At 38.5% G+C, this 12897-nt stretch overlaps 1 protein-coding gene across 1 annotated transcript; it reads left to right on the top strand.

Annotated features, from left to right (window-relative positions):
• The first annotated feature begins 1667 nt into the window (after positions 1-1667).
• LOC111554575 (putative uncharacterized protein C15orf54) lies at positions 1668-2224 on the top strand. The gene is given in 2 exon segments (XM_026456346.1): positions 1668-1898; positions 1901-2224. Coding segments are annotated over 2 exon segments (555 nt in total).
• Positions 2225-12897: the final 10673 nt, after the last annotated feature.

Here is a 12897-nt window from a genome sequence, read left to right as displayed (position 1 = left end):
CCTTACCTCTCTGTCAAAACACTCACTGTAACTATAATTTAATCGGTAATTTGCATAGGACAGAGACCATGCCAACTTTGTTCACAGTGAGTGTCCAGTGCTCAGCACACTGCAAGGACTCAGAATATCTTTGCGGGAGGAAGGAGGAGATAGAAAAAAGGGACAGAGCAAGGAAGTAAGGCCTCAGACTCAATGAGACAGCGCCCTGACAATCGCTCCATTCCTTCAGCAGGATGTACACAGAGATGTAACTTTCTACAGCGTCTGCTGCTCTGGGTTCCATTTCCCTTTGAAACAGGATGGGAGAAAGTGGCAGGAAATGGACTGGAGTGAGGAGACTGAGGGGAAACTGTAGAGAATAATGGTTAGGAGTACATGTGCTGGGTTCTCTCATTAAGGTGATCATTCAGTATTTACTAAGCAGCTACAATTTGCCAGGCATTCTTCTGGGCACTTGGGATACATCAGTGAGCAAAACAGAAAAGGTTCTGGCCTCAGGGAGTTTACAGGCAGACCTGAACTCAGCCACAGATCCCTCCACTTGAGTTGGCCTGGATTGTTTGTTTAACCTTCTTGTGCCTTATTTCTCCCATCTATAAAATGTGAACAAGCCTTGTAAGTTTCCCGGTGAGGACGAAATGAAAGAATATCTTTAATGGACCCAGTAGAGTCAGGCACCTGGTAGGTGCCTAATAAATGGAAATCTTTCTGCTGGCAACTCTTATTCCAAAATTGATTTTTTTCATGTACAGAAACTATTTGATAGAGTAGAATCCAGTCACTCACAGGATATGACTCGGGTAGTTGTCGGGGAGGAAGAGTGGTGTATTTAGGGTATTTTCAGGACTCAGCGGGGCTCGTTGCAGTGTCATTTTCCTATAGAGAAGCATCACCTCTTGCTTCCTGTCTTCTTCACAAGCCACCTGGTTATTTTTATATTGAACTATGTGAGGTACTATAGTAGTCTTAAGTTATGGGGTATTTCAAAACAGACTTTCCTGAGGACTCTTACAAAAATAATTATGCCACGAGTGTCAGACCATTTTAAAGAAGATATTCATAGCCAACTGTAAGGGACCACCTCCTTACATGGGTTTATCATGTATCATAAGGTTGCCGGGGTTTTCCAACTTCACCCTCTGAGTTTGGTTTGGCCTAAGAAAGGGACACCGCCTTTGAAGGAGGATTACCAGGAGAGAGGGAAAATTTACAAAAAAAGAGTATAGAGTTCTTTGATTTTTTCATTTCCCTTGCCCTCTACTTACTCTTTGTGCCTTCTTCAGTTAGTACCACACTAGAGAAGTGTTAGGTAGAGGAGGAGGAAGAAAGAAAAGGGGACAGTCTTACCAGTTGATTTTGCTATGTGTTACCAGTCTGGTAAAAACATTTGAAGTTAGAAAGTATTCAAACATGAATAAAGTTTGGGAGTTACTTGTATGGATTTCATTTCCTCAGAATACCCTCATTGTTCCTTCGCAGGAAACATTCATGAGTCAACTATCCAGAATCATAGTTATTATTCAAGCGGTGTGGGTTTAAAAGGAGATCTGATGCCATGGCAAACCTCACTGACTTAGACTGTTCTTCAAGTTAAACAGCAGGATGATGTCTGAAGTGACTGAAACACATATGGCTTCAGTGTGTCAAGAAGACCTGAAAGATCCCACATGGAAGCGAAATTCATTATTGGCAAGCACGGTGACAGGAGACCCCAGAGGGCTGAGCCGCAAAGAATTTGCAGAGCCGTATGGCTAACTCCATGGCCTAGTTTGATCTTGAAGTTATTGTCTTGGATAATCCTCTCAAATCTGTTCCTGCACTTAAGAGCCACTCATCACATGAGGGAGCTCCCTCTCAGGTTCCTTTACATCGCCCTGTCAGAAATGACTTTCAGGGAACACAGACATCACATCAAATCATCCAACAGATGTCCCTTTCAAATAAGTTGGAGCAGAATCAACTATATGGAGAAGTCATAAACAAGGAAACAGACAATCCAATGATTTTCAGCAGATTGGCACTGCTCTTATGACAGAAACCTCAGTTTCTTGGGTGGAAGAACATGAGTTCAACAGAGGATGTGTGCACTATGCTGGCTGACTCTTGCCCTCCTGAGGCTCATGCTGCTGACAGGGGATAGAGGGGACACTTTGGAGTCCAAATCCTGCATCATCTCAATGAAGTGCTGTTCAACATCATGGCTCTAAGAAGTAACCCATTTTAATAACTGGCATCAGAGGACTTAGGAGAGAGAAACCCAGTATCCAGACCCATTTCTGTCAGTGACTCTCTCCTTGTATTGGGAGGGTTGGCCAGAATCGTCTGATTCCTGTTTCTGATTTCCTTCCTCACTGGCATCAGAGGATTGCACTACAGGAAGACTAATATCTAACTGAGCTCCAAGTGCTAAATAAGAGCATCTCATGCTCATTCCAGGCCACCAAGAGGTTCGGGGTGACCAAGTCACAGACTATAAATTTGAACATTTGATGATTTTTGCAGGTGACTGGGTGAACAAAGGAAAACCCAAGAGACACATAAAGATGGAAACTAGGATTTCTCATTTGAATTATTTAACATGCCTCACTCTAATGGTTATAAATATAAAGGAACTGCAGGCTCTTCAAGAGGGTGAAATGAAGTTAATGAGTTTAGGTTTTAGGTGTGTGTGTGTGTGTTTTTTTTTAACCTACTTTAGAATAGGAAACATGCTTACTCATATTTACAAGGCACTGCAAGGCATCAGCCAAAAAGCCTGATTTATTGGCAGGATATTTTTGTTGTTGTTGTTTCTATTGTCCACATGGGCAGGCAATTAATACTTTTTAGGAAATTAAGTTGCCAACTCAACACTGCCTACTTTTGAATTTTTATTCTAGCAACAGCCCATAATTTATTGAAAATTCCCTATGTGCCAGACACTACACTAGATATTGGGAGTATGAAAATTAGTACGGTAAAGATCCTGGCTTTAAAGAGTCTTTAACATTATTTGAGCAGTTTTATTACAGGTGTATATGTTGGAATTGTCAGAACACTTAGCTCAAAGCAAGGGTTCAAGCATGACTTTGCAGAGTAGATTTTGGCTGAGCTTAAAGGATGTGAGGATAAGCATACACATTTTTAAAATTACCCAGAATGTAGTGCCTGCTGAAATGCTTGAGCCTCAGTTGCTTCTAAGAGTCCAAATTCAGAACTTGCATCTTGCTAGATTGAGCTCATTGCTTAATTTCTAGCCAACATAACCCATCTCTCTCAGCTGAATACTAAGCTCATCAACTTCTCCTTTGATCTAGGTCTTGAATAGAATGTTGAACATGACAGGGCTGAAAGCAGAAACCACAGAAACTTCCATCCAGAGTTACAGTCGTCTCTTAATAGCTGCCTACTGTTGCAATCAGAATTAACTCACTTCTTGCCCAATTGTGACACTTCACTCACCTTCTACTCAAGGGAGACTTCAAGAATTGTTGAAGCTGAACTTCTCAGGTTCTTATACTTAGTGACACTGTTCATGCAGTGGCTCAGTATATCTTGATTTCTTGGAGCCAGCAAAAGTTACAAACTGAACCCTCAAATTGGAATTCATAAGTGACTAACTTGTAGCATAACTTTATTACACTAGGAAAGATGGGGTAAGGGAGAGAAAAAATATCTATAACATCTTATATGTTCAAATATAAGCACTTTATGTATATTTAGTCATTCAAACTCCAAATACACATTAAGAAGCAGTTATTATTCCACTCTCTAATTCTACAATTTCTACCTTTTTAGATTCCACATATAAGTGAGATCATATAGTATTTGTCACTCTGTGCCTGACTTATTTCACTTAGCATAATGTCCTTAGGTTCATCCATGTTTGCAAATGGCAGAATTGCCTGTTTTTTTTTAAAGGCTAAATAGTATTCTATTTTGTACAATCAGCACATTTTTAAAAATCTATTCATCAGCTAATGGACACTTAGGTTGATTCCATATCTTGGTTCTTGTGAATAATGTGGCAATGAACAGAACACAGGAGTGCAAACATCCCTTTAAAATACTGATTTAAATTCCTTTGGGTATACACCCAATTGGCTGTGGGAAGTTAGACAGGGAAAGAGTACACATTGGTCTATGGATACAAAGTTTCAGTTAGATAGGAGGAATAATTCTGGTGTTCTATCGCACAGCACAGGGTCTATAGTTAATAGCAATGTATTATATATTTCAAAACAGCTAAAGAGAATTTTAATTCTTCTTACCACAGTGAAATAACTGGGGAAATGAATGTGCTACTTAGCCTGATTTGCTCATTCCACAATATATACATGTATCAAAAAGTCCCATTGTACCCCATAAATACACATTATTTGTCAATTACAATAAAACATTTTTTTAAAAAAAGTAGTTATCAAGGTCTCCATTTGACTGATAAAACTTAGATTAAATCTGAGCTAGAACTCAGCCAATATTGCACCAAATGTTCTTTCCATTATGCTCCTCCCTCTTCCTCACTAAGATTGTGCCCCTTCTCCTCCCTAACTCACCTCAAGCTCCCATCACCCTTCACCAGTTTTAAACCAAGGAAAAATGATTCAATGAACAATAACACTTGACCAAGAACTTTTATAGAGTTTTGAGTTAAAGAAAATGTGACTTGGGTTAAAGTCACGTTTTAAACTTGTGATTTATGTTAAAGAAAATGAAACCCCTAAATGACTTTTCTTAAATAGGCATTCAAAAAAAATCGACCTTTTCATCACTTAATCCTCACATATCTATATGCTATGGACTGAGTTGCGCCCCCCAAAACTTCCTATTTGAAGCCCTAACCACTTTCGCACAATGTAACTGAATTTGGAGATAGGGCTTTTATTTAGAGATGGAACATTGAACCTAATTAAGGTTAAATGAGGTCACTGTCATTAGGGTGGGACCCTAAGCCAATAGGACCGGTGGGTTTATTAAAGGAAGAGACTGATTCTCTCTCTCTCCCTCTCTCTCTCTCTCTCTGCCTCTCTGTCTCTCTGTCAGGTGAGGACACAGTAAAAGGAAGTAATCTGGGAGCCAGGAAGAGGACCCTCACTAGAATCTGATCATGCTGGAATCCTGAAGTTGGACTTTCAGCCTCCAGAACAGTGAGAAAAACAGATTTATGTCATTTAAGCTACTCAGTATTTTGTTAAGGCAACTTAAACAGACTAATACACTGTATAGTCTATGGACCCCCTCCAGGAATGCCATTAGGACCATTTTACAAGAACAGTATATGAGATTGAAACGGGTCATTAGGACATATGATGAGTAAAGTTGGTTATTCCAGGGTTTTACTTACTAAATTCCAGTACATAGTTCGAACCACTGTGGTACACAATACACTTTCCCACAGGAATGCCATAGCCTACTGTTCCAACAGGATCAGATAATCTAAAGTGAGCAAATTCGGGGGGTGCAATTGTACTACGTTGGACAGATGGGCATGACTCTGTGGTTAGGGGGTGGAGTACCATCTGTTGCGGACACACAAGTGCTTCTTGCTGTCCTTGGGGAAAGTCACAGATGTTTCCATAACAGGTGTGTTTGCTTCCCCCATGTAGCTTTCCCAGACACGTCACACACAGCATTTTCGTTGAGTTACCTTTTCTACTCAGGCAAAGTAAGTAGAGAAATGAGACACCTGCCCTGATAATTTAATTTAGAGGGAAAAAAAGATGTGACTTGGTTGCTTCTGAGGTGCATGAATGTACTTTTGGCAGGGAGTGGGGAAATAGAAAAAATACCAAATACTGAAGTCAGCATGTTTCTCAAACCATGAATAATTGTTGAATTCTTTATTTTATTTTTATAAGTTCCAGGGTACACGTGCAGGATGTGCAGGTTTGTTACATGGGTAAACGTGTGCCACGGTGGTTTGCATCTATCAACCTCTCACCTAAATATTAAGCCCTGCATGCATTAGCTATTTATCCCAATGCTCTCTCTCTTTCACTCCTTTGCGTGTGGTTCTTGAGCAACAGAATCAGGACAGGATCAAGTGCACTATGCTTCCTGAACAATCGATTAGCAGGCTGAGGCTTGAAAGGTAAGGCAACACGCTGCCAATGAGATAATTATTATATTCAATATGTTGAGCTATTGAGCATATAATTATTAAAAATGAATTATTAAACACACAATGAACTCAAATGTAACTACTAAATTCACAATCTTAGATTGTCTTTAACCTACTGCCCGCCCCCATGCATTCTACCAAAAATTTTAGTATCTAACTTTTTCATGAATCCGGTGAAATATACTGACAAAATTTAACTTTAAGGCATACCATTTTTTTCTGGTATATAGCTGACCTGTGGTTAATTAGAAAATTTGGAGATGTCTGTCTTTTGATTGTCATGTGTAAGAATATAATCTTCCACAAATCCTGAATTTAAAATACTCCACATGCCCAGAACTCTTTCCTAGAGAGTAACACAGAATGGTGTAAAGTCATATGTAACTCTAAAGGAAAGCCTCCATGTAATTACCCCTAAATATAAAATTGCATATAAAGAGAATCAGTCTACCAAGTGTAATTAAAAGCAGTTCAAATTTTAATTATTTTTCACAAGGAAAGGCAAACACAGAGATACATACCCTTGCTGCAAAAAATTTTTAAAAAGGTGTCTTGAGGATGTATTTCCAATTATTGCACTGGTATTCTGCCAATGAATTTATCTATTACTTTATCATGTGACCCCAAAATCTCACCTTTCACAGATGTAGCAATTTTTCATTTTTAAAATAATTTTAAAATAATGTTCTAAGACGAGGATTATCTGTGTAACTGTGTAATCATCTATCTAGCTGCCCAGAGAATTTTCTGTTCAAGAATATGCACCTCCTTTCTTAAATAAATAGAACTTATTTTAAGATCTCTCCTCTAGATAGAATGAGTTGACTTTCCTCTTTATAAACTTGCTAAAAGTAGCACCCCAGGCACTTGTTACTTAAATGAGATACGTATTTAACCAAAATGATAAAATATTAAAACTGAAAAATTGTATGTGTCAGATCCTGGGGGCAACTCACAGACTACTGGGTCCCCTCACGATCTATGGCTCCTAACCTGGTGGCCCCTACTAGTTTCTGGAAGGTGGAGGAGAGCTGTCCTTAGAGTTCTGGAGAACTTATCACTATGTACACCTACCTTGTTTAATTGTTTGTTCATATGTATATTGCCTACTTCATCCACCACTAGATTGTAAACTTGAAAGTAGGGACATATTGTCTTTTTAGATGTGGTTATAGCTCCCAGAACAGTGACCGGAACAGTGTAGATAGTATAAAAGTGTTTTGAATAATTAAGTGAATGAATAAATGAACACATGCTGCTTAAACTACACCCTTCCCCTTTGTTCCACCTTCCTGTGTGGACAGGTGCAGGGAACCCTCCAATGACAAACAACTGAGCAAAGAGTTATGGAATCAGACATCAAAGGCAAACATGAAAGAATGACATATCTTCCAAGGAATAGGATTCTTGAGAAACATATCTCTCCTACCCAAAGGGTGTAATTAGGAAATTTCCATGATTATGAAAAGCAATGTACTGGCCATTCTTTGAACTCAAAATGACTAATGCCTGGTGTGCACGTGCATGTGTGTGTGTGTGTGTTTATGGGAAGCAGTTGGGGAAAAGCATTTAAATTGGCTCTTAGAGATGCTTTTTATGACAAGAATGTAAGATAATTATAAACCAAATTTTTCACCATCATAAATGAGTTATAGTCAATATTTGACAAGCAAATACCTATTGACTAGGAATTATATGCTGAATAATGTATTCATCTGCTAAGGTTATTGTTATAAAATATCACATACTAGGTAGCTTAAACAACTTAAATTCATTTTCTCACAGTTCTGGATACTACAAGTACAAGATCGAGGTGCTGGGAAATTTGGTGTCTATATTTTTTTTTTTTTTTTTTTTTTTTTGGGGTGAAACAGGAGGATTTTATTTAGGTGCACAGCAGCTCAGCAGATTTGCTTCCAACAACCGAGTCCTGAACAAAGACAGAGCTTGGCTTATAAAGGCAAGCTTACAGAAGCAGAACAAAGACAGTTAATCATATAGTGACAATTTTGCAACCTCAGCATAGCTTGTGACTTTACAACTACATTGAAGGAAAACAGGAACTTGTAAAATATATGCATTTGTAAAAATAGTTATGAGTAAATGCTGAGGGGAAGGGAGGATGGTAAAATAATTTGTTTTCTTAACCTTGCTCTGGGATGTCTGGACCCATACCTGTGGGCTCTGGCTTCTCAGACAGGGTCACCACGACCTTACCTGGGCCCTGCCTGTTACTATCCTTAAAGTCAGAGTAGCTAAGTGCAGGAAAACTAGTTTCTCTTTAAAACTAAATTTCCTTCTCATTACATTTTCTGCTTCATGATTAAGAAATGGAGAGCAACACACTGTGTTACCTTATATGTTTCTCCTGTATTTTAAAGTTGTGTTTCTGGTGGTTTTGTTCATTTACATTGGGTGGATGAATTTGTGAGTGAATCTCAACAGGTGTCTCCCCAAGTGGTTTGTTGAAGTCTTAGAGAATGATTTCCTAAGTAACTATTTCATGAAACACTAAACACTCAATTTATGAGATAAAATAAAATGTTGTCTTAAATCTGTTTTTATAAAAGCAATAGTTTTTAACAAAATGTTCTAAGTGGTTCATTTTAGGTGTCTATATTGAGGCTTGCAGTCATCTGCCACCTCTCTGTGTCCTCACATGAACTTTTCTCTCTGTATGTAGAGAGAAAGACAGAAAGAGAGAAGAGGAGACGAGAGAAGGAGGGGGGCGGACAGAGAGACAGTTTACTGGTGCCCCTTCCTCTTCTCATAAAGACACTATTCTCATTGGATTGAGCCCTACTCTTTTAACCTCATTTAACCTTAATCACCTTCTTAAAGCTGCTGTCTGTAAATAGTCACAATGGGGGTTAGGGTCTCAAATATGAATGGGGGAGAGCACAATCCAGTTCACAATAGATGATAAAGGAGAGAATATAAATGAGACACTGATTTTCTTAAAAATGTTTCAATTTAGAGGTGGGCTGGGGAGTGGAAACCAACACCGCCCATGCAGAATTGTAGCACCTGACCTGATAGGAGTTCCAAAAGACATGTGAAAAATAATTGCCCTGAGACTGACAAAGGAAAAGCTAATGAATGTGATTTAAAATTACTGGGAAAGCTATGTAAAGGAAATATTAGATAATCCCACAAATATGAGACTCTATAATAGCTTTCTTCTGAGGCAGATTTCAAAAATAGCAATCTGGAAGAATTTAACAATAGGGAAATGGAATGAAACCTTTGAAAGAAAACAAGATAAGATCTATGAAAAACAAAGCTTTAAAATACTAGAAAAAAAATTCCTGTTTGAGAGAACTCAATAATTGGATATATGTGAAGGTAGCTGCTTTCTGTTTTACTATAAATGTCTGGTTCACAGACCTCAGCAGCAAGGTCTTATCCACAAAGAAGTAAGTCTGAAAAAAAACTGACAATATGTATCTCAAAATAATAAGAGCCATTTATGACAAACCCACAGCCAATATCATACTGAATGGGCAAAAACTGGAAGCATTCCCTTGGAAAACCACCACAAGACAAGGATGCCCTCTCTTGCCACTCCTATGCAACACAGTGTTGGAAGTTCTGGCCAGGGCAATCAGGCAAGAGAAAGAAATAGAGAGGAAGTCAAATTGTCCCTGTTTGCAGATGACATGATTGTATATTTAGAAAACCCCATCATCTCAGCCCAAAATCTCCTTAAGCTGATAAACAACTTCAGCAAAGTCTCAGAATACAAAATCAATGGGCAAAAATCAAAAGCATTCCTACACACCAATAATAGACAAACAGAGAGCCAAATCATGAGTGAACCCCCATTCACAATTGCTACAGAGAGAATAAAATACCTAGGAATCCAACTTACAAGAGATGTGAAGGAACTCTTCAAGGAGAACTACAAACCACTGCTCAACGAAATAAAAGAGGACACAAACAAATGGAAAAACATTCCATGCTCATGGATAGGAAGAATCAATATTGTGAAAATGGCGATACTGCCCAAGGTAATTTATGGATTCAATGTCATCCCCATCAAGCTACCAATGACTTTCTTCACAGGATTGGAAAAAACTACTTTAAAGTTCATATGGAACCAAAAAAGAGCCCACATTGCCAAGACAATCCTAAGCCAAAAGAACAAAGCTGGAGGCATCATGCTACCTGACTTCAAACTATACTACATGGCTACAGTAACCAAAACAGCATGGTATTGGTACCAAAACATGGTATTGGTACCAAAACAGATATATATACCGATGGAACAGAACAGAGGCCTCAGAAATAACACCACACATTACAACCATCTGATCTTTGACAAACCTCACAAAAACAAGCAATAGGGAAAGGATTCCCTATTTAATAAACGGTGCTGGGAAAACTGGCTAGCAATATATAGAAAGGTGAAACTGGATCCCTTCCTTACACCTTATACAAAAATTAATTCAAGATGGATTAAAGACTTAAATATTAGACCTAAAACCATCAAAACCCCAGAAGCAAACCTAGGCAATACCATTCAGGACATAGGCATGGGCAAGGACTTCATGACTAGAACACAAAAAGCAATGGCAACAAAAGCCAAAATTGACAAATGGGATCTAATTAAACTAAAGACCTTCTGTACAGCAAAAAAACAAAACCAAAAAAACAAAAACGAAAAACAAACAAACAAAAAAAACCAAACTACCATCAGAGTGAACCAGGCAACCTACAGAATGAGAGAAAATGTTTGCAATCTACCCATCTGACAAAGGCTAATATCCAGAATCTACAAAGAATTTAAACAAATTGACAAGAAAAAAACAGCCCCATCAAAAAGTGGGCAAAGGATATGAATAGACATTTCTCAAAAGACATTTATGTGCCAACAGACACATGAAAAAATGCTCCTCATCACTGTCATCAGAGAAATGCAAATCAAAACCACAATGAAATACCATCTCATGCCAGTTAGAATGGCAATCATTAAAAAGTCAGAGAACAACAGATGCTGGAGAGGATGTGGAGAAATAGGAACGCTTTTATGCTGTTGGTGGGAGTGTAAACTAGTTCAACCATTGTGGAAGACAGTGTGGCAATTTCTCAAGGATCTAGAACTAGAAATACCATTTGACCCAGCCATCCCATTACTGGGTATATATCCAAAGGATTTTAAATCATTCTACTATAAAGACACATGCAGACGTGTGTTTATTGCAGCACTATTCACAATAGCAAAGACTTGGAACCAACCCAAATATCCATGAATGATAGACTGGATTAAGAAAATGTGGCACATATATACCATGGAATACTATGCAGCCATAAAAAAGGATGAGTTCATGTTCTTTGCAGGGACATGGATGAAGCTGGAAACCATCATTCTCAGCAAACTATCACAAGGAAAGAAAACAAAACACCACACATTCTAACTCATAGGTGGGCATTAAAAAGGAGAACACTTGGGCATAGGGTGGGGAACATCACACACTGGGGCCTGTTGGGGGACTGGGGGAGGGATAGCATCAGGATAAATACCTAATGAAAATGACGAGTTGATGGGTGCAGCAAACCAACATGACACATATATACCTATGTAACAAACCTGCACGTTGTGCACATGTACCTTAGAACTTAGTGTGTGTATAAATATATATGTGTGTGTGTGCGTGCACGTGTGTGTATACATATATACATATAATTGACGATAACATCTACATATCTATGTCTACACTTACATATTTACCAACATCCAAGCATTTGAGAAGTCCCTTGATTCTAACTTATTAATCTGAACAAGTGGACATTTTTAAATAGGTGAGTAACTTCTACTGATAAAACTACATTCATGTATGATTAAAGAACAAAAAGCCTCTTTTCCTAGTTTATGTTTTCTTATGTAGAGAGACAGAAACTCCTGTTAATAATGTGTTGCCACAGAGAGCCTTCTTTCTAGGGTATCTAAGACCTGGGATTTCTCTAATCATGGATGTTCCTACCTAGGCTTGACCTGCATTTAGGGGAAACAAACTGGCAGTTTTATATTAACAAATGTAATGCCAATCTGTCTGTCTTCAAGTATATCTTTTAGCTAATCAGCAGGACTTCTGCAGGACATATCACTTTCATAAGAAGGGCCTGCATCTGATTCCAATTTGAAATCTTGTATTTTGCTGTGAAATCACTCCAGCAGTATCCTTCAAACCCCATTTCCTACCATGTTGCCATTCCCTGTTTGCCTGTGACCCTTCTACTAGACCTTGCTTGTCCACTGCCATATACCTGGCACCTAGCACAGGCAGTCTCCCCTTGAAGGTTTTCAGCCTTGGTCATAAGTGTTCCTAATAGCCGTTTTCCAAAGTTATTCATGCTTTTATTTGGAAAATATTCCAGCCTAACCCCTGGACTCGAAACCTTCACATAATGAGTATGTTCTTATGCAAAAAAAGCAAGTCTATTATAATATTTTATATTGAATGCATCTGTTAACTAAATAACACTAGACCAATAGACAATTGAATGCATCTCTTACAATTCAGTTTATGGCTTAGCAAGTAAAGCTTCTGCCAATGAAACGTATGAAGAATAGTGAATGCAACCTCCAAGAAGTTCCTTAAAAAGAGGAGTTGCTTTACCCACCACCTGCCTCCTTCCAGCTAGCTGGAATGTGGACCTGATGGCTGGAGTTCCTGTAGCCATTTTGGATGATGAAGTTCTTTGAGTCAAAAAAGCCATGTCCAGTGAAACAACAAGATAGAAGAACCCTGGATCCCTGATGCAAATAATCAGCGACTACCTTTCCCACCTCCAAT

Source organism: Piliocolobus tephrosceles, chromosome 6, assembly GCF_002776525.5.
Source record: "Piliocolobus tephrosceles isolate RC106 chromosome 6, ASM277652v3, whole genome shotgun sequence".
In the NCBI taxonomy this organism is placed as follows: Eukaryota; Metazoa; Chordata; class Mammalia; order Primates; family Cercopithecidae; genus Piliocolobus; species Piliocolobus tephrosceles.
Note: the sequence above shows the minus strand (reverse complement) of the source record. Positions and strands in the feature narration are given on the sequence as shown.